Genomic DNA, 26,040 nt, shown 5'->3' with positions numbered 1-26,040 from the left:
TCCTTTTTTTTTTTTTTTTTTTTTTTAATTTTTTAATGTTTTATTTCTAAGAGAGTGAGAGAGAGACAGCATGTGCAGGGGAGGGTCAGAGAGAGAGAGATACAGAATCCAAAACAGGCTCCAGGCTCTGAGCTACCTGTCAGCATAGAGCCCGATGTGGGGCTCGAACCCACGAACTGTGAGATCATGACCTGAGCCGAAGTCGGATGCCTAACCAACTGAGCCACGCAGGTGCCCCTGAACTCACTAATCTAAGATCAAGAGCCACATGTCTACTGAGCCAGGTACCCCAGAAATTTTTTTTTTTAAGATTTTATTTTTAAGTAATCTCTACACCCGACATGGGGCTTGAACTCATAACCCCGAGATGAAGAGTCACTTGCTCTTTGGACTAAGCCAGGCAGGTGTCCCTTAAAAAGTCCTTAGAGGCACCTGGATATCTCAGTCAGTTAAGGATCTGACTCTTGATTTCAGCTTAGGTCATGATCTCATAGATTATGAGATCAAGCCCCACATTGGGCTCAGTACTGACAGTACGGTGCCTCCTTAGGGTTTTGTGTGTGTCTCTCTCTCAAAATAAAAAAGTCTTTATTTTTAACATTTTTACATCTAATCCAGTCTGGTCGTTAATTTTTATTTTATTTTATTATTATTTTTTTAATGTTTATTTTAAGAGACAGAGTGCAAGCAGAGGAGGAGCAGGAAGAGAGAGAGACACACACACACACACAGGATCCGAAGCAGGCTCCAGGCTCTGAGTTGTCAGTGCAGAGCCCAATGCAGGGCTTAAACTCATGAACAGTAAGATCATGACCTGAGCCAAACTTGGCACTTAACTGCACCACCTAGGCATCCCACCATTAATTTTTATTTTAAAATTAGAGATTCTTTTTCTCAAGAATTTCAGTTAGAGGTATAATAAAATCATACATAAGATTTTGGCAGGTATTTAAATATCACATATATGAAGATAATCAAGTTTCTATTGAAGTAGATTACTACTGTTCATATCTCAGAACATTGTATCTATTTTTTATTATAAAACAGTATAGCCATATTATAGAAAATCTACACCTTACCTGCCCTAGCACAAAACCCCAAAACTTTGTTTTCCCCTTATTCAGTGTTTTCAAAGTGGCAATGACAGTGTTCGTTTGGTTGTGTAGCCTACTTCCATATAACCCAGAGAAATGTCTGATGTAACATTAATACATAGGTTTCATAGCCGTGTCTCTCTGTTTATCTTTCAAATCTGGAATACAGGAGCACCTGGGTGGCTCCGTTGGTTGAGTGTCCTACTCTTGATTTTAGCTCAGGTCATGATCCCAGGATCATGAAATCGAGCCCCATGTCGGTGCGTGCTGAATGTGGAGCCTACTTAAGATTCTCTCTCCCTCTCCCCCCTCCCCAGCTCTGGCTCTCTCTCTAAAATAATTTTTTTTTCTAAAAAAATTAAAAAAAATTTTTTTAATAAATCTGGAATCCCGGGGGGGAGGGTTTAAGATATGTATTTTTAAAGAATACTTATTTCTTTTGAGAGAGAGGGAGAGCACAAGCAGCGGAGGAGCAGAAAGAGGGAGAGAGAATTCCAAGCAGGGTCTGTGCGGACAGTACAGGGCTTGAACTTAATGAACCATGACATCATGACTTGAGCCAAAATCAAGAGTTGTCCAATTCTTTTTTTTTTTTTTTTTAATGTTTTGTTTATTTCTAGGAGAGAGAGAGACAGCGTGAGCAGGGGAGGGTCAGAGAGAGAGGGAGTCACAGACTGCGAAACAGGCTCCAGGCTCTGAGCTGGCAGTCAGCACAGAGCCCGACGCGGGCCTCGAACCCACGAACCGTGAGATCATGACCCAAGCGAAAGTCGGACACTTAACCAACTAAGCCACCCAGGCGCCCCAAGAGTTATCCAATTCTTACTTAACTGACTGAGCCACCCAGGCGCCCCTAAGAGGAATTTTTTTAAATGCATACCTGGGAGTGCCTAGGTGGCTTAGTTGGTTAAGCATCTGACTTAGGCTCAGGCTCAGATCATGGTCTCGCAGTTCATGAGCTCAAATCCTACATCAGGCTCTGCACTGACTGTCCAGAACCTCCTTAGGATTATTCTCTCTCTCTCTCTCTCTCTCTCTCTCCCCCCTCCCCCTCCCCACTTGCGCACTCTCAAAATAATAAATTTTTCAAAAAATACATACCTGGGGCACCTGAGTGGCTCAGTTAATTTAGTGTCTGACTTCAGCTCAAGTCATGATCTCGAGGTTTGTGAGTTTGATCCCTACATCTGCTGTAAGCTCAGAGCCTGCTTTGGATAATCTGTCTCCTTCTCTCTCTGCCCCTCGCCCACTCATTCTCTCCCTCTCTCTCAAAAATAAATAAAATGTTTTAAAAAATACATACCCGATATACAGTGAAGTGCACACATCTTCAGTAAAATGTACACATCTTTTTTCATTATTTTCTTAGTACAGTTTATTGTCAAGTTGGTTTCCATATAACAGCCAGTGCTCATCCCAACAAGAAATGCACGCATCTTAAATATGTGTTTACACTTCCACTAAACAGGTCACTGTATGTATACCTGTTTAACCACCACCCAGATTAGGACATAGGGTATGGTAGACAAGAAATTAGAAACTATTTCCAGCTCACAGTAGCACTGGGGAGAACCAAATGCAGGTGAAGGAATGGGGGCGGGGGTTGTAGCAGAAAGACCAGGCAGGTGAGTTGTTGGGATTTATGGAGAGGAAGCTACAGATGGAGAGCAGATGGTTGGTGCAGGCCCCAGAGGCGGATTCCTGTGGATACACTAGCCAAGGTCATGAGGGTTTATTCGTTTTGTGGTTTAGTCATAATCCCCATCCATTCCCAATTTTCCAGCTTGACCCTAATTTCAAATCTCTGTCATTTTTTCCCCCAACTGGCATAGTTTCTGGGGTTTTTTGTATGTTTGTTTTTTGTTCTGTTTTTTGTTTGTTTGCTTTGTTTTGATTTCCTTGGAGTTTGTTTGGTTTGTAATATACAAATCAGAAGGATGTTTTGTGCTCTCCTCTTTGGGTTTCTGTGTTACCGTAGGAAGTTTAGATGTCTTTTGCTTTGGACGAAGACCTCTCTACCTCACACGAACTCAGCAGCAGAGCCAGCCCTTGAAGAAGTGGGAAGCTGGCAGGTTTGTGATTTGTGATTCCTGTGTCCCACATGCCACTTCCCAAAGGCTTCTTGGGGCTCATTCCCCACCCCCACATCCACCCACCCAGCCCTAGTCACTCCATAAAAACCTTTAAAGCCCTGGGGCTCCTAAGGCAACTTGCCTTTTGCGGGGAGCATCTTGAAAACTGGAAGCCTTCCTGACAGAGGTGTCCCAGTAGTGAAGCAGCTGGAGTTACTTCAGAGAGGTGCACCTCTGAATACCCGATGTCATGTGCCTCATCTGGCCTTCTAGCCATAGATCAGCCCTAATCACCTGTAGCGTTCTTACCATTCCTTAGTAAATGCAGGAAAGGAAAACCCTTTTTTTTTTAATAGGACATATTTTCTTTATTCTCAAGTTAGTTAACATACAGTGTGGTCTTGGCTTCAGAAGTAGAACCCAGTGGTTCATCACTTATATACAACATCCAGTGCTCATCCAAACAAATGCCCTTCTTAATGCCCATCACCCATTTAACCTCCACCTCCACCCCCATCAACCCTTAGTTTGTTCTTTGTACATAAATGGGACATTTTAAATTGTGTTTTAAAGTTTTTATTTCCCAGAGTTTAGGTTTCTATTAAATGAAGCAACTCACTCTAGTTCACCTACTCCCCAAATGTGCATTGAAGGTATCTGTGCAGATTTGTAGGAGAAGCTGATCCAGTGGCCTGACACAGGTTCCTTCCTTCATGGGTGCTGAGCACCCATGTCCTGTGGGTGCAAGCCTGTCCTAGAAGACAAAGCTGCAGGAGAATGGTCAGTCTGTTGGAAGATCTGAAGGAGGCAGGTGGTCAGTGATGCAGCAGAGGCCCAGAGGAGGGCGTCTTGGCCCTGGGAACTGAGGTGCCCACCTTTTACATGGACTCAGGATTGCACAGGAGCCTGCCAGTTAAAGGAGGGGAAATTGGCAGACACATGACAGTTCTAAGCCACAGGAGAAGCTGCGACGAGGGAAGACATTGGCTGTTTCTAGAGTGGGAGCCCAGCAGGCTCTTGACATTGAAGCCTGGGCTGCAAAGGCATCTGTGAGCTCCTAAACCCCTAACTTTGCAAAAACCACTACAGTGTGTAATTGCTTCTATAAAGTGAGTTAAATCTTTGTGATCCTGTCAAAAAGCCCTATTTCATAAATGCAGGGATATTCTCACATGAAAGCTTTCAAGAGAACTTTCTTCTCATCAGACTTCTGTCAAGTCACATTTTCCTGTGTACATTCTTATCACCCAAACCCTTTGGCCTTCTCTAAAGTTTTATTTGTTTTTCGGTAAGCCATTTTTGTTCTTGCTGATAATGCTTCCCGTTTCCATTTAAAGCTCATGGGGAGGTCCACTCAGGTCATAGATGTAATCACTCCCTAAATTTGAAACTCTAGCTTATTTAAGACCTGGTTTCTGACCAAGAGCCACCACTCTTCTTAGACTTCTTTCTTCTCTTCCTTACCATTTCTGTCACTATCCCTAGTATTGGCTTTTGTGCAGGGAGCCGTTTTTCCCAAAGAAGCCAAGTTTTTATCATTTAAATGTTACTACCATGTACATATGAGCACATAGGACAGAAGTCAGGTCTGCAATGTATAGGCTGGCCGTGGCCAGGGGGCTCAGCTGCAGGCACCTCCCACTTGCACTGGCCTGGCCACACATGGAGCTCACAATTGTGCTCAGAGAAGCCAGCCATGTATTCTAGACCTCCAGTCACTGCTTCCGAGTAATGAAATCCTCCGATTTCAGGAGGTTCTGCACTATTTTATACATTGCTGGACCACTGGGCACCGACAGATCCTTTAGCCTGATGGGGCCCAGGCTTGCTCTGGTGGGGAGCCATTAAACACTTTCACCAGAGAGGTTCATGCAGGCTATGTCAGAAAGATGCCCGGCATCTTTGGTTAAGGATTGGAAAGGTGGTGGCTCATCTACATAACAATGAAGAGGTGAGGTGCCTGGGTGGCTCAATCGGTTAATCGTCCGGCTTTGGCTCAGATCATGATCTCATGGTTCGTGGGTTCGAGCCCTGCATTGGGTTCTGTGCTGACAGCTCAGAGCCTGGAGGCTGTTTCGGATTCTGTGTCTCCCTCTCTCTCTGCCCCTTCCCCACTAGTGCTCTGTCTCTCTATGTCTCAAAAATTAAATAAAACCAAAAAAAAAAATTTTTTTTTTAAAGATGAAGAGGCAAGCCAGGAGGAGAGGCCGTGGGGGATCGAGATGATGTTTGCATGGCTTGCAGGGAGTAGAACTGTACAGAGAGAGGACCTAAAGGGAGAATGGTTGGTTCCCAGCTTGACTGATGAAGCAGCCAGGCTGCTGGTCAGCAGAAGTGGAGAAGAGCAGACTGTGCAGGAGGCTCAGCTTTAGGGGAGGAGGAGCCCCTGCCACGCCTGCAGGGTTTCAGCGGAGGTGTCAGGCACGGTGTGAGGATCTCCACATCATCAAGACAAGTCCCTATCTGTAGCAGGAATCGATAGACTGAGTTTTGCGGGCCAGGAAGTGAAATCAAAGATATTTTGTAGGGATTTATATAACAAAAAAAACACATTTTTTAGTGACAAAATTCAAAAAATGAAAGTAATAATAATTGAGTACGATTCTTTGTAACGTAGATCTACTAATGGGGAGAATGAAATCATTAATGGAGGTTCAAAGTTAGTGTCCTCTGTCATCCAGTCCATTGCCAGTGGTCATCTGTTTGCTCATGACTGTACAAAAACAGGTGGTGGGCCACATTTGGCCCACGGGTCACGGTTTGTTGACCCCCTAGTCTGAAGATACCCATTTGGTCTTTTTTATGTGCTTCTCTTCCCCCTGGGGCTGGGATTCTCATTTTCCTGAGCGAGGGCCGCCTAACCAGATGCCGTTCTTCTACAGCAGGTGCCTCAGAAGCTCGTCGTGCCACTGGCGGGACTTCCAGGAGTGGCTGACGAATATCCCTGCTTTGGTCAGAGGCAGCATTTGCTTTTTGCCCACAGGCATTGCTTGAAAAGACTGACTACACTGTCATAGGTATTTTCTCTTTCTAAGTTTTCTCTTCTCTTGACTTTTATCCAAAGATTGAAAGAAGCCATAAGTACCAGTAAGGAACAGGAGGCACAGTACCAGGCCAGTCACCCAAACCTCAGGAAGCTGAATGATTCAGGTCAGTGGGAACCTGTGCTTGGCCACACTTGGGTTCTCTGGGGAGACCTCTGGATTTAGTGTTGGTCCTGGGGTGGACTGGGGTCAGTGGGGACTACTGCCATGGGTAAAGGGTGTTAGGGACCCAGTGCCACTCCCTGGGGGCTGGTAGTGTGTGTTAAAGCATGGCTCATCCCTCACTCTGTGGAGGGTGGAATAAGGAAGCAGGGGCCTGTTTCCCTTGAAAATGAGCCTGCCCACCATTAATCCCTGCCCTGTGTAGCTCTGAGCTCTTCCAGCAGTGAAAAGACAATGGTAGGAAAGCCCCTATGGTAAGGGGAATAGCCCCCCAAAGATGCCCATGTCCCAGTCTCCACACCCAGTGAATGTATTAAGTTATGACAAAAAGGGAATTACAGTTGCTAATCAGCTGATCTTGAGACAGAAAAATTATCTGTGAGTTAACCGGCTGGGCCCAGTGTAATCACAAAGGCCCTTTATAAGTGGAAAGAGAGGAAGAGAAAAGACTGTCAAAAACTGGAAGATGCTCGGCTGTTGGCTCAGAAAATGCAGGGAGGGTCCAGCTGCTAGCGAATACAGGCAACCTCTAGAAGCTGGAAAAGGCTAGGAATCAGATTCTCCCCAAGAGCTTCCAGGAGGAACACAGCTCTGTTGACACCTCAGTTGTAGCCCAGTGCGACCCTTTACTGGACTTCTGACCCCCAGAACTGAAGGCTAAGTCTGTGGTGGGTGCTGCTCAGCAGGGGGAGACTCATGTGGCTCCTAAGCCCGAGTGGGCAGAGAAGTAGCAGCATGAATGGCGTGCAAGGGCAGTTGGGTTTGGTGTCCTGTAGCCTTGTTGTTATCACACGATAAGCCCAGAAACCCAACGCCCCTTATCTGGAAAGGAATTTAGGCCTCCTGGGAGTCCACATGGACCACTAGAAGTCCAGGCACGTTGGAACATGCTAGAAACCAAATGCTTCCTGGGCTACCTTCGAGGAAAGCATGATGCACACTGGACACTGGAACCCACAACTCTCATGGTTGACACAGCTAAGAGGAGGCCTGACGAAGGAAGAGCTTGGGGGTCAGGAAAGATGGAGATCGACACAGTTCAGTGTGGAAAGGCAAAACCCACAGGAGACGTGAGAAAAAAACTAAAATATGTAAGGCCCATGGAAAGCCCAAGCTTAATCTACTCTGAAGAAGTAGAGTAGGAACCTGCACCCAAAAAGACACAATTTTAAGGCATTAAAGGGAGTTTTAATTTGTACTGTGTGTAGTAACCTAAAAGTCAAAAAAAAAAAAAAAAGACTGTGTATGTCAATCAGTTGTGCTGGAGCAAATACACTAAGTCTAGAAAGAGAAGTTTCTCCAGAGGATATAAACTGGGATGACAGGGCTTTTCTGTGTGCATTTAGTAACTGCAGTTCAAGGAAATAGGGCAAATGTGCATTACTGAACATTTCTTTTTGCATGTTTTATTTGAAGTGAAAAGACAGCATAGAAATACATATCAGGAACAGAAGTCATCCATAATCCCATTTGTACAACACCGCTATTTTGATTTTTTTATTAAAGTGGTTTTTTGTTTTTATTAATTAATTAATTTATTTTTGATAGAGAAATAGCGTGTACACAAGCGGGGAGGGTCCAGAGGGGGGGCTACGGAGGATCTGAAGCAGGCTCTGCATGCACAGTAGAAAGCCCGATATGGGGCTCAAACTCACTTTTTGAACCATGAGATCATGACCTGGGCTGTGAAGGCAGATGCTTAACCAACTGAACCATCCAGGCGCCCCACCATTTTGATTTTTAAACCTTGTCTTGTAGACCTCGTTCACACCCCCTTGTAGTTTTGCATGGTTGTAGTTCTGCTGATGTATCATTATTTGTATGAGTCTATCCCTTTCCCCAGTTTGTGTCCAGGGTCTGACTGGGTAAGTGTAGGTTGAAGGTCTTTGATCTCCAGAAGGGCTGCCCTTCGCCAGACCCCTCTTCCTCCCCCACAAGCCTACCCAGTGCTCCTCCCTCATGCACGTTATCCATCCCCATAGTCCTCTCTTTGGGTGGCCTCACAACTAACTGCCACTTTCCTTCTACCCATTTTCTGGATTAAGATTAATTTTGTGGGGCTACTGGGTGGTGCAGTCGGTTAAGCATCCAACTTGATCTCAGCTCAAGTCATAATCTCATGGTTCATAAATTTGAGCCCCATGTCAGGCTCTGCGTGGATGATGTGGAACCTGCTTGGGATTCTGTCTCACCTTCTCTCTGCCCCTCCCCCACTGGCTTGCAGGCGCATGCTCTCTCTCTCTCTCAAATTAAAAAAAAAAAAAAGATTAATTTTGCAAAGCAGCATTTCGAGACATGTCAGTTAATGGTTCTCCTGGTGTTTCTTTCCAAACTCAGACTCCATCTCTGGAGGGGCTGGTCCTGCCACGAATACTGAAGCTTACCCAAAGAACCCACACCTTCGAGCCTATCACCAAAAGATCGACAGTAATCTAGGTAAGACTAGAAGCTAGCTACGCCAGCCTCCACAGGTCACTTATTCAGAACACTTGTCTTCCAAACAGCTCGTGCTGGGCCCAGCCAGTACACCAGTAACCACCAGTTTCTCGGGACCAAAACATGGTGTCTCCCACTCCTTTCCTACATGTCAAATCCAGTATGAGTCATAGGTATCTCACCTCTCTCTCTCTCAATCTGGAGTCAGTCCACTTCTGTCCATCTTCACCTCTCATCTGGGCTTTGACAGCAGCAGGGACCAGGAGTCCCTGGGGGGGGCCGCACAGTGCAGCATTAAGAATACCACTTTACCATCATCTCCCCTGCGCACTGGGCACAGGAACAGAACCTGAGGACTGGGGAGAAGGTTAGATGAGCAACACCATAAATCCCGTAGGGAACTGCCTGCCATGTAAGAGTTGGCCACTCATGTAGCCATTACAGCTGACGCCACACGGCCAGGCTCCTTGAATTCCATGTCCCTTGCCCAGCCTCTGCCCCCTCCTGCCTCTCCACCCCTCCTGCCCTTGTCACTTGTGGCTCCAAGTGCCCTCCTGCCTTTGACCGCCTCTGCCTGGAGTGTCCTTCCCTGCTGTTCCCAGGCCAGCTCCTTCTTATGCTGCGGGCCTGGCTTTTAACACACTGCACCTGGTCTTAGTCCTGTATCTGCTGGCTCATCTGATGTCTTCCCGGCCACACTTCGAGGGAACACAAGACTATTTCTGTTTTATCACCACTTTACCCTGGCCTAGTAGGCAAGCACTCGACGATTCATTTTTGAATGAAGGGAGAAAAGCCAGTTACTTGAAGTTCAAGTGGAGGAGTGTGTATGGGCAGTAGGAACAGGAGTGTGAGCGGTTTCCATGGGTTCATTCTGGGTGGTGTCTCAGATGTGCTGCTCTCTCTGACCTTCACCCCATGAACAGGAACCTCCCCCATGGCTACCTGGGGGAGGTAGCCCTCCCCTGTTGGGAGACGGCAAAGTGGGTGAGATCCAAAGTAAAATCTCCCTCCTATCTAGTAGGAGACAAAACTGAGACCCCTGGTGATGCACATTGGGCATCTGTGCCGAGGCTTCCTCTTCCTCTCCCCCTAGGAAGGACACTGAGGGCCCCTTCTCTTGTTTACCCAGAGTAATGCCCTTTCCAGCAGCCCTGAGCTAACAGCAGGACAGCGTGTTAGACAAATCCATATACTCTCTTTCCAACATTTAGCCTTTGCTTCTGAGTATTTAGATTCATAAAGAAAATTAGGAAGTTAGGTAAATGCCATGAGGAGATAAACACTTAGAAGCCTATTGCCCAGTGGTAGCCACTGATTTGGTATCATTCTTCTGTTTTTCACATACATATCTGCACTATCACATGTACTAGGGGTCATTCAGTATTCTATCCTGCCTTTTTCATTTACATGTTGAACACTAAAATTTTTTTCTTGAAATTTCTTTAACAAGCACCACTTCACCAGTCCCATCCCCTGCTCTTGGACACTTAGGTTATTTCCGTCATTCTCTTCTGCATATGATCCCTTGGGAGCAAATCATTATAATCCTGTGACCAAATCTTTGGCTGCATTTTGTAGCTGGATTGCTAGAACTGGAATTACACAGTCAAAGAAAAGAATTCTCCTTCTGAGCATATAAAGAAATCTCCACAGAAATAAGATAATCAATTGTAGAGAATAGACATAAGCAGGAATAAATAAAAGAGCTGTAATTTGCCTCCCCACAGCTTACCACTGTTGCCCTCGGTGTGAATGTCAGCACCAGACCTGCATGGCCAGTGCCCACCAGCAGCAGGGGACAGGACCCCTGTCCACGCTCTGCACACCCAGGCAGGCTTCCATCCCAAACCTCACCTTCCCTTTGCCTTCAGAGCCCAGGGAAGCCCCAGGCAGCCAGCTCTTTATTGGGTCCTCTGGACTCTGCCCTCCAGAGCCAAAGGCCTCAGGCCAAAGGTGCATCTGCTGGGATGTGACCCCTCCAGAGACACACAAAGGAACTTGAAAGCCCTCAGTCCTCTCCACTGAAGGTTTCCCCACCCAAACGGTGCCCCTTGTGCCAGCTGGAAAGAGAAGGAAGGAGATCTATGGAGGGGTACAGAGTTCAGGGTGTGAGGCAGGGAGAAGGGGTAAGTTCAGCCCACCCCTGCTAAGGGGGTGCGATTGGCATGATCTTTATAGTCTGGGCAGGCTGTATATGGCATGCTGAGAAGGGCTGGGATGGCACTCAGGAATCATTGGGCCCACTGACACAGGCTATGCTCAGCTGTCCTTCAGAGGTTTCCTCCTTCCTTCCTACCACACCCCCTGGCCCCTGCCTTTATCTCAGGGACTAGTGCAAGTTCCCTTCTGACGGCAGCTCCCTTGTCTGGTGGCTTTACTTTATCGCACTTTTTTTTTTTTTAATCTCTATACTTACTGCTTGTCCTTTGCTGTCCCAACTGCCAACAAACTCCCTGACGCTTGGGGTGACCTCATAGGTTTTGCTCTCCATGGAATACAAGGTCAAAGCCTTCAATAAATTCAAGAAGTATAGAGCTAAAGACAATTTTTAAAACACAAACCTGATTCTGCTTAGATTTGTGGTGTTACTGCCAAGTATTTGTGTAACCTGACCTCTCTTTGCTTAATGTTTTATCTTTAATTCAGCCACAAGAAGGCTTTATGAAGCACCTCCTCTTCTCTCTTTCCTCTGGCTCTTCCTTGGCCTGCTGCTCCTAGTAAAAGGACAGAAGGCAGCTCTGGGCATGCCCCCCATTCCCACTGTGTGCATGTGCACACATACGTATGTACACACACATGCGCACACACGTATGCACACACAGTCATGAAATGAATCTGGGAAGAGGCCATACTACCTAAGCTGAATCATTGAAGCCAGGACTCAGTTCTGCAGTTGGCTCGGCCCCAGCAGGGGACCTCAGAGTGCCTCCAGCATCTACCTTTCCTGCATTGATTCTAGTTCACCTTTATGTCACCTCTGCCCAGTACTCCCTTCATATACTCCTAAGGCCAACCGTGTCCTTACAGATGTTATCCCTCTTAAAAACAGATGTGGTAGTAATTTTTACAGCTTTCTGAAACAAAGGGAAAATATTCATCACAGAGCAGGACAGCCTACGGAGGGAAATAAAATGAGTTGAGGAGGAACCTGACACCAGAGTGGCTAGTTGTGGCAGGGCCACTCCCTGGGGACCTGCCTCTTGAAAGGGGTTCCCCTCAACTGTGATCTGAGTCCCGGGCAGGCCAGAGCATGGATCAGGAAAAGGGTCAGAATTTGAACTCAGACCCCATGGGACTGACCTGGGTTTCTCCCCATACCAAACTTACCCTGCTTGGAAGTGGGAAGTTGACTCCTTGTGGTTGAACTTGAATTTCAGCTGTAGTGATGTAACCTATTACTAGGGCTGAACCTTTACCAAAAGTTGTGTGCTTCACAGTCCCCTGGGGCTTGTGCCAGTTAGCATATCTGAAAGGACCTTCAGATCTTTGTTCCTTTTGACTTGGAGACCCTAGACTGCAGGGATCTCTGCACTCAGCTTGTGCAGAGTCCACTATCTTCTTCCTGGCCACAGAGTAGGTGAAGGAAGTGGTGCCAGCCAGATTCAGGTCGTGTTGTACCCCCAGGACGTAACACAGCATTGATGTGTTCGTGGATCTGAGAAGTGGTAGCTGAGAATGAACTAATGTGGGAAAATGGAGTTTTGTAACATAGGTGACAGGACCTCACAGCATTCAGGTCCAGTGGGAATATCTGCAGTTTATGGTTTTTTGGGAGAGCACCCCAGGTGGCAAGGCAGGGACAATGCCCCCATTTCTCTTGCCACCTGCAGAGTGGAGCAGGGGGTGTGATGCAGCCTTTTCTGAGGGGATCCTCGGGCAGGAACAACCCAGGTACAGGGGCTCCCTTTAGACAAGAGCTTCCCAGGTCCATCTCTCAGCTGTGTTTCCAAACAGGGATCCTCATACTTGCCAGTCTGGAACTGTGCTTTGATCTAGCTGTAGGGAGCTGGAGATGGAAGGAAGGAAAGCTGACTGTTAAGTTTACCCACTGATGTGGGATTTTTGCTTCTGAAGAACAAACCAGCAGGTCTGGCTGTTAGTTCCCTGCATACTTCTCCCAGACACTCAACCATGGGGTCTGGGAAGGGAATATGTTTTCTACACCCCTCTGTACTTCTCTTTTCCTTGGGTACTAACTGATCTTGCAGTGTGCTGCAGCCTACTAGAATGTTTGGCTGCAGCTGAAAAATTACAATCTCTATGCATTTTTTAAAGCACTGGAAAGATGAACACCATTGTATGAACAGTGGTTATCTTAGGCCAACACCTGGGGAAGGGGTGGCTTCTACATTAAGTGCAAATTGCTTTATATGGAGTAAGCAGGTTTTCTTTTTACTTGTACATGTTTTGGAAAATGTAACCAAAGCCCTAGAGTTGTATCTGTCTTATGAGAAAGAGGATTCCATAATGTAAATGTTGCTGAACACCTGCCACAGACCATGCAACAGCCCCGATGCTGTGACTTTGCTCAGCCCCATGTCCTTTCCCTCTCCCACAGATGAGCTGTCCGTGGGACTAGGCCGGCTGAAGGACATAGCTCTGGGGATGCAGACAGAAATTGAGGAGCAAGATGACATTCTTGACCGCCTCACAACCAAAGTGGACAAGTTAGATGTCAATATCAAAAGCACAGAAAGAAAAGTTAGGCAACTTTAAAGACAGAAAAGGAGTTCCACTCCATTGTGACGAAAAGAGCTGAAAGATCTTCTTTTAAACTCCCCGAAATTTCATTTATGTTATTTTAGTATGTAATGTACCTTGTGTTTGCGAATGTTGTAATTATAGAGCGGGTCCTAGGAGATGTTGTTAGAAGTGTGTGTCCCATTTTTTTAGAGCCATTACCTCTCAGTTCTCTGAACTGAATGCTCAGAGTTGTCTGAGCACAGTAGCATGGCCCTGAGTACCTTGGGCCTTTGATTACCATGCCAGAATGAGAACAAAAAAGTTGCATTTCTCAATTTAATGAGCATATGGAAAGATGTGGGCAGAATATCAGTCTTGGAACCACCAACCTGTTTCCCTGTTTGCTGTATTTCTCATTTCTTGGTCTTACGGTGAGTCAGAGTGCTGAGAGACTGTGTGAGCTAGTTGTTTGTGGGGGATGGTCCTTCCCACACCTTGGCTTACCATTCACCATACACACACGCACACACACTAAGCACATTGCAACTCTCTCAACACACCCGCCCACCTGCCTCCAGAAAGGATCAGTGTAAGTTCACATTGTGATCCTCTCAACACCCTAGAAAACGATCAGTGTTCAGAAATGGAAAGTATCAGCATTCGCTGTTTGATTGACAAATGTCACCTCTTCCCTCCTGACCTCCATCCTTGGCATGCATTTTAGTAGGAGGTATTCAGATCCACACTGCTCTCCGTGATGCCTGGAAACATGCAGGAAATCAGCTAAGCCCCGCTTCCCCATGCACTCTCACCTCTAAGTCACTGTCCAAGGTTAGGGACAGATGTGCCACTGCCTCAAGGCTATCCAGCTAGCCGATTGGGGCCCCTCTACAATTTGTGGGAATGGAGCATCATACAGATAGTGCCTCTACTGTGTGCCCCTCCCCTTTGGGAGCAACTTGACCCAGCCTTGAGGGTGGCAGTGTTTATTCAGTGCCTGGGGTCTCCTGACCTGCCTAGGATTCCCATCCATTCTTTTTCTTACAAGACGACTTGACTCATCACTTGGTTCTTTGCCACCCAGCCTGAGGACTGGAACTCCACGTACGATGCTGACGTGCATAGAAGGACTTGGCTTTAAAAAAAAAAAAAAAAAAAAGGAAGAAGAAGCCCAGACATTATCATTTTAAGTGGCCCAGCTTGTTCTACACAAAGACATTAATCTGATTACAGAAGTCAATTTTAATTAATGCTTTTAAGTGATTCTTTTTTTTTGTAAAGTGACATTAATTAAAATTGACTTCTATAATTAGATTACTGTCTTGGTGTTGGTGTCTCCTGCAGAATAATTGAACCTACAGGACCCTTGTCTTTTTAAAAAGCAAGTTAATTAAAATATTTTAAAGATGGTGAAAGGGGCTGATTTTACTAAGATCGGTTTGTCAGAAATTTTATAACAGTGTGCTTCACCTTGACACATGGTGCTATCTGTGTGACCTTCACCACTTCGATTCTGGAGCCTGTAAACAAAGTCCCTTAAAGCAAAGGAAATCTCTGAAGTGCTATAGCGAAGTATTTACATAGCAGTTCAGTTGTAGAAGTTTCATCACTGTATGACGTTCCTAAAAACACAGCTTCCATCGGCGGATAGAACTTTCTGTCATGTTCCAGCCACCTTGTGGAGTCTGATCGACATCATTATGAATATCCCAGCACATGGGAACACAGAAGTGGTCGAATTAGATGTTTTATCAGATGAGCTGATCACTCTCTTGATCACTGGTAAAAGGAAAAAATTTAAACATATACCTAGCCCAGACAAAACGAGTTCAGAGAACTTTCAGCAAAAAGGCTGCTGACAAGCCTGAGGCCAGAATGCAGAGCAGCCTGTGTATATTTCCACTGCTAATTGTTTCTGATTTTTTTCTAACACCTTTCACGTGTGTCATCATAGCTGTTTCTGTTCATCACCATCAGGCAGAGACTCATGGAGATTAGTCATTATACCTCAGGCCTAAACTTAATTTTTAAAATAAATTATACATGTAAAGGCCACAGACATCCTCTCCCACAGCCTTCCATTTGCATGACGAGATTAGTGATTTCACTGACTTGAGGCAAAGTGGCACCAAATATTATGCCCCTTCCCTGTCTTTTGTTAGATAGTTGAAGCCAGTTGCCCCTCCTTTGTCTTTACCCACCCCCAAGCATATGGAAGGAAAGCACTATCACTTTTCTAGAAATTTGTCTTCTGACTCATTATACATATATTTAACCCACTCTTGTTTAGACCCTCTTATTCTAAGGCCCTGGCCAAGGGACTGTCTCCAAGCTACATGCTGGCCACCAGCTTCCTTCTGCTGGGTCTTCACTCCTGCTCCCATGCCCACGAAGGACCAGTTGCTAATTCTACTTTAATAAAGCAAAGTTGCTTGCATTTTCAGAGAACAAAGGGAAACACAGAGCCTCCAGAATCTTTGCACATGATGATTATGATCAAAAAGAACATTCAACCCTCTAGACTAGACACCCCTATCTCACGGAGGCGCTCCAAGGTGCCCAGGCCGGAGTTGGCCATGGGTGGGCTTTGATACCACAGACCAATGAACTCTCCCTTCTAACCAGATGGGGTCCATAGGACAGGTTCTTATTTCCACAGTCAAGCTGTAAACAAACTGTGCCTTCAAAAAAGTGGCTTTTCTAACTTTAGATTGGTTATATGTTAAGTGTGGTACTAACTTAAAAATAAGTGCAATCTCTTCAGAGGAAACCGTTTCTAACATCTAGTGATCTGTAACTTAACACCAGTGGAGCTGCCTTGTCTTTTCTGCATCCTGTAGGAAAGGAGACCTGAATTTAACTCAGGTGGCAAGGAAAAAAATTCATAAGTGCATTTTTATTTGTCTTTCTCTAACTTCTGTTTGTGAATATGTAATTTTTAGGGTATGCTACACCAGTTTAGTAAAAAACAAAACAAAACTCTTACACTTTGCCTTTATAGGCCTTTTCTCAGAATTTATAAAGTTGCCACTGTTGGTAGCATCTTCAGCTGTAATGATGAAACGTCTTGTGTAGAGAATGATAAGCCAGTCATTAAAAGTGCTTGGGGGGGTGGGGTGGAGGGGAGGCTCTTTGTCCAGAGTCTGTATCAGAACAGCCCCTATCCTCCATGCCTTCAACTCAACAAATGACCATATTCTGGAAAATAAAATGTGAAGTTTTTAAAATCAGATTCTGTCTCCTACGTAGTCATTTTCAAAGAGCGGGTGGAGGGGCTCCGGCATGTTGAGTCTTCCATATTTGGTCCTTGCTGTCCTATGAATGAGCTTCCTCCTTGAAACCTTATTTCACCTTTTCAGAATATTCTTCCGATCTGTCTCCTACCTCCCTGACTGCATTGCAGTACTGTCTAGATACGGGCTCGGCAAGTGCTAAAGGGCCAGAGAGTAAATGTTTTAGGTTCACAGGCCAAACAATCTATCAGAACTACTCCGCTCTTCCATCATGGCACAAAGCAGCCAAAGACAATACATAAATAAAAGAGAGCAGCTGTGTGCCAATAAAGTTTTATTTGTGGACACAGAAATTTTTTTTAAGAAATTTAAATTTCATATATTTTCACATCACAATATCTGATTATTTTCCTTCTTTTTTTTTTTCCCCCAATCAGTTAACTGGGGCACTTGGGTGGCACAGTCGGTTGAGCGGCTGACTTTGGCTCAGGTCATGAACTCGCAATTCATAAGTTTGAGCCCCGCATCAGGCTCTCTGCTGACAGCCCAGAGCCTGGAGCCTGCTTTGGATTCTGTGTCTCTTTCTCTCTCTGTCCTTACACTCTGTCTCTCTCGCTCTTAAAAATAAACATTAAAAATTTTTTTTCAAGACAACATAAAAACCACTTAGTTCATGGGAGGTACAAAACATGGTGGACTGCCTTTCACCCACAGGCATGACTGTTGGCCATCCCACTTAGACCGCCACTAAGTACTCCTAGCGATGGGAGAATGAAGGGTGGCCGGCCCTCTGTTCTGCGAGTGGGTCCTGTCAGGCCTCTTGACCCCTCTAAACATCATAGGTTATCAGAGAAAGGAGAGCAGGCCAGCCTAACCTTGACTCCGCTCTCCTGCCTCCACCTTCACATCTGACCACAGGTGTAGGAATCACTTCTAAACTCGAAAGCACCTGGAGGCTGGCCTGGACCATCTTGAAAATCTCAACCTGTCAGAGGACTGGCTGCCTGCGTCCCAAAGGCCACTCTGGTTTTATTGGATATCATCTTGGGGCATTGTTACAGATAAGGAGTGATGAGGATCTGAACATGAGCAGCAGACTTTTCTGGGAAGACAAGGGAGAGATATTACACAGAAAGAAGCAAAAGCAAAAAAATCAAGGTGGCTCACACTTGGGAGACGCAAGTAAAGGAAAAGCTAGAGTTTGGGTTGTGGGGAGGAGGGGACATGAGAAAGGCAGGTCCCAAGTGAAAGGCCTTATGGGCCATATCAAGGAGTCAGAGTACACTAACCTTCCTTGACAGGGAGGCACTGACAGATTCTAAGCAAGAGAGTCACATGACCAGATTTGCATTTCAAAAGGGCCATATGGATGCATCACAACATTGTTTATGAGAGCAAAAAAGCCTGGAAACAATCTCACTAAGGAAATGACAGAATAAATTGTGGCTCACTCCCAGCTGCAGTAGACAGTTGCAGTTATGACAAGTTTTCAGAGCATATAGGATAATGCAAGATTTACATTATGGGGAAGAAGGGACATGAAATTCATTAGGCACTATGCTCCCAATTTTGTGGAAAGCAAACCAATTTGTATACTGCAGGGAGGTGGGGGGAATCACCCTATGTCAGTGAGAAGAACAAGATGGGAACAGGCTAAAGAGAAGGACTTGGTAATGGTTCAGGCAGGAACTGGAGAGAGGACCCACACCAGAGCATGACAGGGAGGGAGGAGGGTGGGTGGGTTCCAGAGACCCTTAGGCAGGGCAGACTTTAGTGATGGATTTGCCAGTGAGGGAGGCGTTGAAGATAACACTCAAGTTTCTGATCACAGGAACTAGTAGCAGACAGTTTTGTTTCAGTAGAGGAATACAAAAACACAAGTCTGGGGTTATGGGCAGAACATGTTGAATTTAAGAGCTTTGGAACATCCAGACAGATTGCAGGTGCTGAGCCAATGGTTGTGCACAAAACAAGCCAAGACCCCTATTCTCAAGGAACTTACATTCTCATGGGAGAGAAGATGATACACAAATAGGAAAACAATTAGTATGCTGGAATTCACCATGCAGGTCTGGGGCATGAGGGAGAAGTGGGAAAGATTTGGGAAGTTGTCAGAGCATACCTGAGGATTGAAGCCGAGTAGGTGAAGGAGAATGCCCCGGGGGGAGTGAGAAGGAGTTGCACCTGAATCCTGGAAATACAGACACTGGAGGCCAGAAGCCTCGAGAAGAATCCAGCTCAAGAGGCACCTGGGTGGCTCAGTTGGTTAAACCTCTGACCTTTGATTTTGGCTCAGGTCGTGATCTCAGGGTCATGAGGTCCCTACCGACAGTGTGGAGCCTGCTTGGGATTCTCTCTCTCCCTCTGTCTCTGCCCCTCTGTCTCTGCCCCTTCCCAGCTCACATGCACTCGCATGCCCTCTCTCTCTCTCTCAATCAATCAATTAATCAACATTTTTTTAAAAAGGTGGAAAGAGAAAAGTGATCAGAAAGCAAAGGCAGATGGGGTGCTCGGCTGGCTCAGTTGGTTAAGTGTCTGACTCTTGGTTTCAGCTCAGCTCATGATCTCACAGTTCATGAGTTCAAGCCCCACATCAGGCTCTGTGCTGATGGTGCACAGCCTGCTTGGGATTCTCTCCCTTTCCCTCTCCACCCCTCCCACATCTCTCTCTCTCTCTTTCTCTCTCAAAATAAATAAAAAATAAAACTTTGAGGAAAAAAAAAAAGCAAAGGTAGAGTTCCAAGGAAGGAGTGATCAGTGTCCTCAAATACTGGAGGGGAAGAATATCAAGGCAGAAGTGTTTCAATGGAGTGGCTTGGGTGGAACCCAGATTATAAGGGCTACAAAATGAATAGGCAGCAAAGAAAGAGATTACTCTCTTAAACATAGCTGTGAAAAAGAGAGATAAGGTGGTAAACTAGGAAGGGGGTAAAAGACAGAATCATGGGAGAGTCTGGACCTTATGAGAAGACTAAGGAGAAAGAGGTGAGGAGAGACAGGGGAAGGTCAACCACAGACCAGAGAAGAGACACCTCTTCCCAGAAAAAGAAGAAAGAATGTAGACATAGGCACTGAATTAGTGCGCTCCGGCTGCCATAACCAAGTATCACAAACTGGTGGCTTAAGCAACAGAAATATATTGTCTCAGTTCTGGAAGCTGGAAGTTCAAAATCAAGGTGTTGACAGCCTTGGTTCCTTCTTAGGGTAGTGAGGGAAAGCTCCACCCCAGACCTGTCTCCTTCACATATAGGTGGCCGTCTTCATGCTCACATGACATTCCCCCTGTATCTACACATCATCTTCCCTCTGTCCACCACTTTGTGTCCAAATTAACCCTTTCCTGAAGGAGATCAGTCGTATTAGATTAGGGCCCACCCTAATGATCTCTATAAAGGCCCTATCTCCAAATAATGTCACATTCTGAGTCACTGTGGGTTGGGACTTCCATGTATGTTAATTGACATGTAGACATAGCCCCACACAGCTGGGAGGGAGCTGACATCTGGCAACCTTAATTTTCTGCGCGAGGCTGAAACAGGTGGGAACTGAGATAGAGGGTGGAAGAGGTAGATTATCAAGGGAAGGATTGTGAAAGACCCAGCTCAGACAGGGGACTCAGAAGGACCCTGGCAATTAACACATTTCACAGATCTAAAAAAAAAAAAAAAAAATCAGAATAGCGGGGTTTCTAGCCCTGCAGCTCCCTGTAGGTTTCAAGTCTGCTTGGCAGCAACCACAATGTCCTTGAGTTCCAGAGCATGCCTCTGTCCTGGGGCAGAGGTAAATTAGAAGTCAGAACTCTGGCCTATGGCCTAAGGCGATGGTCTGGCTCCTTGACCAGAGTCACAAGGCAGAAGTCTGGGTGCTAGAATGGGCTTAGATCAGGAAAACTGGAAGCAAAGCTGACTTGACATTGATTTTGCCACTTAAAATTCTACCAGAAGAATGACCTAAAGTCTAGGCAGGACTCAACTTCAAAGTAGGCTAAGAGCAGGGAGCGAAGCAAGTCATTACAAATATACAGGAACCTGCTTACCCCACAGAGGCAGCATTTAAAGAGGTTACAGTAGCTACTAAGGCCAGAGATAAACCTTTGAGACCAACAGCACCTGTGGGCCAGTAAGAAACTAACTTAAAATCAAGTTCTGCTGTGGGTTGATTTGACTTTTTTTTTTTTTTTAATGTGTTTTGTTTTCAAGTTTCCATTTTCTGAGACAGACTAATGCTGGTCATGTTATTCCACCACTTAAAACCCTTTGTTGTCAGGGCGCCTGGGTGGCTCAGTCAGTTAAACGTCTGACTTCGGCTCAGGTCATGATCTCATGGTTTGTGGGTTCGAGCCCCACATTGGGCTCTGTGCTGACAGCCAGCTCAGAACCTGGAGCCTGTTTCAGATTCTGTTTCTCCCTCTCTCTGACCCTCCCCTGCTCACGCCGCCTCTCTCTCTCAGGAATAAATAAAACATTAAAGAACAATAATAATAACAACAAACCCTTTGTTGTCTCCCCTTGTGGTTAAGACAGAAGTGTCTTTAGGGAAGCCAGTTGGCCAGCTGAGGCAGCACATGACAAACCTCCATGGCACCAAATATGGTGGTCCCTGAGTCCCCAGACCCAGAGGTGGCTAGTTTCCTGCAGATGCTAACCAAAATTACAAAGAATTTTAAAATGAGAAAGAAGAAAAAATAATAAAATAAAATGAGAAAGAAGTCCAGGGGCTCCTGGCTGGCTCCATTGGAGGAGCATGTGACTCTTGATCTCGAGGTCATGAGTTTGAGCCCCACATGGGGTATAGAGATTACTTATATAAATAAAAACTTTTAAAAAATGAGAAAGAAGTTCATAAGTATTCATTTACAACAAGAAATATAATCATCAAACAATTTGAACTGGAATGTAAGCTCTGTGAAGATGTGAATAGAATAGGCAGTAGGTTTTTACTGAGCAGATGGTCAAAAACAAAAACAAAAACAAAAACTAAAGAGGAAGGGACAGAGAGCTAGAGTGAAATTCTTGGCCAACAAGTAGTGAAAAAGTACTCAACAGGGGTGCCCCACTGGTTTAGTTGAAAGACAGTATGATTCTTGATCTCAGGGTTGTAAGTTTGAGTTAAAAAGAGTACTCAAGGGGAGCCTGGGTAACTCAGTCAGTTAAGCATCCTGACCACTTCTGCTCAGGTCATGATCTTGCAGTTTGTAAATTTGAGCCCAATGTCGGGCTCTGTGCTGACAGCTCAGAGTCTGGAGCCTGCCTCAGATTCTGTCTCCCCATCTCTCTCTGGCCCTCCCCCGCCTTCTCTCAAAAGTAAATAAACCTTTAAAAAAAAAAAGGGGGGGTACTCAATATCACTGAGCAGGGAAATGCAGATTAGATCAAAACCACAACTCATGCCTATTAGGATGGCAATTATTAAAAAGACAAGAAAAAGCAAATGTTGGTGAGGATGTGGAGAAAAAGGAACCTTTCTGCACTGCTAGTAGGAATGTAAATTGGTGTAGTCACTGTGGAAAACAGTATGGAGTTTCCTTAAAAAATTAAAAATAGAACAGGGGACGCCTGGGTGGCTCAGTTGGTTAAGCGCCTGACTCTTGATTTTGGCTCAGGTCATGATCTCACAATTCTTTTTTTTTTTTTTTTTTTTTTTTTTTTTTATTTCTAGGAGAGAGAGAGAGAGAGAGATGGCGCGAGCAGGGGAGGGTCAGAGAGAGAGGGAGTCACAGACTGAAACAGGCTCCAGGCTCTGAGCTGGCAGTCAGCACAGAGCCCGACGCGGGGCTCGAACCCACGAACCGTGAGATCATGACCCAAGCGAAAGTCGGACGCTTAACCGACTAAGCCACCCAGGCGCCCCAATGATCTCACAATTCTTGAGACTGAGCACCATCAGGCTCTGCACCATAAACATGGAGCATGCTTGGGATCCTCTCTGTCATCCTTTCTCTCAGCCCCTCCCCTGTTCATATGCTCTCTCAAAAAAAAAAAAAAAAAATTAAAGAAAGTCTTTACAAAAAAAAAAAAGATAGAAATAGATTTATCATGTGACCTAACGATTCCACTTCTAGGTGTTTATCCAAAGGAATCAAAAATCACTGTCTCAAAAAGATATCTGCACCCCCATGTTTATAGCAGCATTATTTACAACAGTCAAGACATGGAAAGAACCTATCCATGGATGAATGGATAAAGAAAATTTGATACACACACACACACACACACACACACACACACACACACAGAGTGGAATAGTATTCAACCAAAAAAAAAGAGAAGGAAATCCTGCCACTTGTAAAAATGTGGATGGACATTGAGGGCATTATGCGAAGTGAAACAAATTAGACAGAGAAAGATAAATATCATATGAGCTCACTTACACATGGAATCTAAAAAAATAAACACAGAGACACAGAGAACAGTTTGGTCATTACCAGAGGCAGGTGTGGGGAACGGGTGAAATGAGTGAAGGTGGTCAAAAGATATAATAATCTATTCATATGATAAATAAGTTCTGGGGATGTCATGTACAGAATGGTGACTGCAGGAGCACCTGAGTGACTCAGACAGGTCATGATCTCATGGTTCATGGGTTCGAGCCTCATGTCAGGCTCTGTGCTGATGGCTCAGAGCCTGGAGCCTGCTTCGGACTCTGTGTCTCCCTCCCTCTCTGCCCCTCTGCCACTCAATCTCTGTCTCTCTCAAAAACTAAATAAACATAAATTTTTTTAAAAATAAATAAATAAAACTCAGGGGAAAATGTGAAATCCTCATCGTAACTGAAAACCCCCATTCTATTAAGCCAGGTTAAAATCTGATGATGGCTTAGTTCTTATTCCTTCCTTAGCATCACCACACATCCCCACACACATCATGTGTGCTGAGTTTATTCATCACGTAAATGTCCATCATCTCAGGATCTTAGAAAGGGCTTCTTTTGCTGAATTCCAGTAAGGAGAGGTTTTAGTCCACATTTGCTTGAATGGCTACCTAGAAGTCATTTTTTCTTCTTCCCAATGACAAAGCCACAGTTGTGTTTGGCCTAAATTCGACTCTCCCCATTCTTGCTGGTGCTTACTTTAAGAATGGACATGTGACCCAGTGGGTTGGGGATGGAAAGGGGAATGTCTTGAAAGGTTTCTGGAGGAAGTGCTCTTTGCTCTTAAAAAGGAACACAAGGTTCATCTGGGTGGCTCCATTGGTGGAGCGTCAGACTCTTGATCTCAGAGTTGTGAGTTCAAGTTCACCCACGTTGGATGTGGAGCCCACTAAAAAAAAGAAAAGAAAAAGGAACAAAAAAACAAGTCCTTCTACTGGGCACTGTCATGACTGTGAGGCCTGAGGTGGTTGCAGACATCTGGACACCGGCCAGAGAAAGAAGCCAAAATCTGAAGGTGGTTAGAACCAAAAAAATGACAGAGAAGCAGACCTAGGGTCTGGATATCCTGCATCTTGAGCTGCCCTACTACAGACTTTGTGTTGTGAGAAATGACAAATGTCATTACTGCTTATTTTCAATCAGGTTTCCTAATTATTATAGCACAAAGCTTTGCCTGGCTAAGATGGTTATGCCATGAATCTATGGTGAGTAAATTTTTGTAAGATCCCTGAGTTGCTCTAATGTTGCAAGTATGGACTGATTGATTGGATTGCCTAATCCCAGGAGGTGTATACTGCTTTAAAAAAACTCTTTTTTTAATGTTTATTTATTTTTGAGAGAGAGACAGACAGAGTGTGATTGGAGGAGCAGCAGAGAGAGAGGGAGACACAGAATCTGAAGCAGGCTCCAGGCTCTGAGCCATCAGCACAGAGCCTGATGTAGGGCTCGAACTCACAGACCATGAAATCAGGACCTGAGCTGAAGTTGGATACTCAACCAATTGAGCCACCCAGGCACCCCTGTAGACTGCTTTTTGACCAGGCTTTGCATGAAGAATGGAGTGGAAGAATCCTAGGTGATATAGAGGTTTAAACAAACACAAAGTCTTCTTTTTCAGAAGCAAAGATGGTCCGAGTAGCCACTATTATGATGGGTAGGAAACAAAAACATGGAAACAGGGACCTACATGGGAAAGGAGTGTTCATGATTTTATAGCAGGTTTTGAGATTTTACTCTCGTTTTAGGGAAGGGGAATTTGGGATTGAAGTCTCCTGTCTTCTGTCTACATCATTCACAGGAGATTTTATCCTTACAGAGATGAGAGTACACAGAAGAGCAGTTATAAAGTACTTACTCAAATAAAGATGGTTGACTCAAGGCTCCTCACATGTAAGCACTGAGTCTTGTATTCAGGCAAAGATTTTTAGTTCTCTTACAAAATGACCATCCTGCCTCCTGTGCTGGCATGTAAGCTCTATGGCATGAATGCTATGGTTCTTATTGAAAGTTATTTTGTAATGAGAATCAAATAGTATTACTAAAAGTATTACTAAAAAGGCGGTCAAGTTCTCACCGGTCAGTCACCACTGTCCTATGAATCATGGAGGGGAAAAGATGTTTCTCTCAAATGGAAAATTGAAACTGAGTAGGAAAGCCCCAGGAGATGCAAGTCTGGTTGTACATTAGGATTAGCTGGGGTTTTAAAAACTATTGATGGTGGTCCTTAAATATATGTGAAGATGTTCAACCTCATTCCTAATATGAAAAATGCAAAATAAAACTACTCTGAACATTTTTTTCACCTATAAGTTGGCAAGGATCTAAAAGTCGCATATATGCCATCGACTGATGAATGGATAAAGAGGTGGGATATATATACAATGGAATATTGCTTGGCTATCAAAAAGAATGAAATCTTGCCATTTGCAACAACATGGGTGGAGCTATGTATTATGCTAAGCAAAATAAGTCAATCAGACTTATTTTATTTTACTTACATAGCATATGATTTTACTCATGTGGAATTTAAGAAACAAAACAGATGAACATATGGGAAGGAGGGGGGCAGGGGAAGAGGAGAGAGGGAAACAAACCACAAGAGTCTTTTAAAAAATGTTTATTTATTTATTTTAATGTTTATTTTTTGAGAGAGAGAGCTCATGCGCAAATAGGGGAGGGGCGGAGAGTGAAGGGGACAAGGGATCTGAAGTTGGCTCTACACTGACAGCAGCAAGCCCAATGCAGGGCTCAAACTCACGAACTACAAGATCATGATCTGAGCTGAAGTAGGGCACTTAACCTACTGAGCCACCCAGGTGCCCCTATTTATTTATTTTTGAGAGAGAGAGAGAGCAGGGGAGGGCAGAGAGAACCCCAACAGCCTCCACTCTGTCAGTGCAGAGCCCAACTCGGGGCTCAAACTCATGAACCATGAGATCATGAC

At 45.0% G+C, this 26,040-nt stretch overlaps 1 protein-coding gene across 2 annotated transcripts in view; it reads left to right on the top strand.

The window, feature by feature from the left end:
- Positions 1–16,726, top strand: part of SNAP29 (synaptosome associated protein 29) — a 28,109-nt gene extending 11,383 nt beyond the window's left edge. For both annotated transcript variants that reach the window (XM_039242888.1, XM_039242889.1), the window contains exons 4-6: positions 6,231–6,316; positions 8,710–8,808; positions 13,370–16,726. In XM_039242888.1, coding sequence (XP_039098819.1) covers positions 6,231–6,316; positions 8,710–8,808; positions 13,370–13,527 — 343 coding nt within the window. In that variant the 3' untranslated portion in view covers positions 13,528–16,726. The remainder of the gene's footprint in view (positions 1–6,230; positions 6,317–8,709; positions 8,809–13,369) is intronic.
- The last annotated feature ends 9,314 nt before the right edge of the window (positions 16,727–26,040 follow it).

Source organism: Hyaena hyaena, unplaced genomic scaffold (genome assembly GCF_003009895.1).
Source record: "Hyaena hyaena isolate Hyena2069 unplaced genomic scaffold, ASM300989v1 scaffold_219, whole genome shotgun sequence".
Taxonomy (NCBI): Eukaryota; Metazoa; Chordata; class Mammalia; order Carnivora; family Hyaenidae; genus Hyaena; species Hyaena hyaena.
This window is presented reverse-complemented; position numbering and strand designations above follow the sequence as displayed.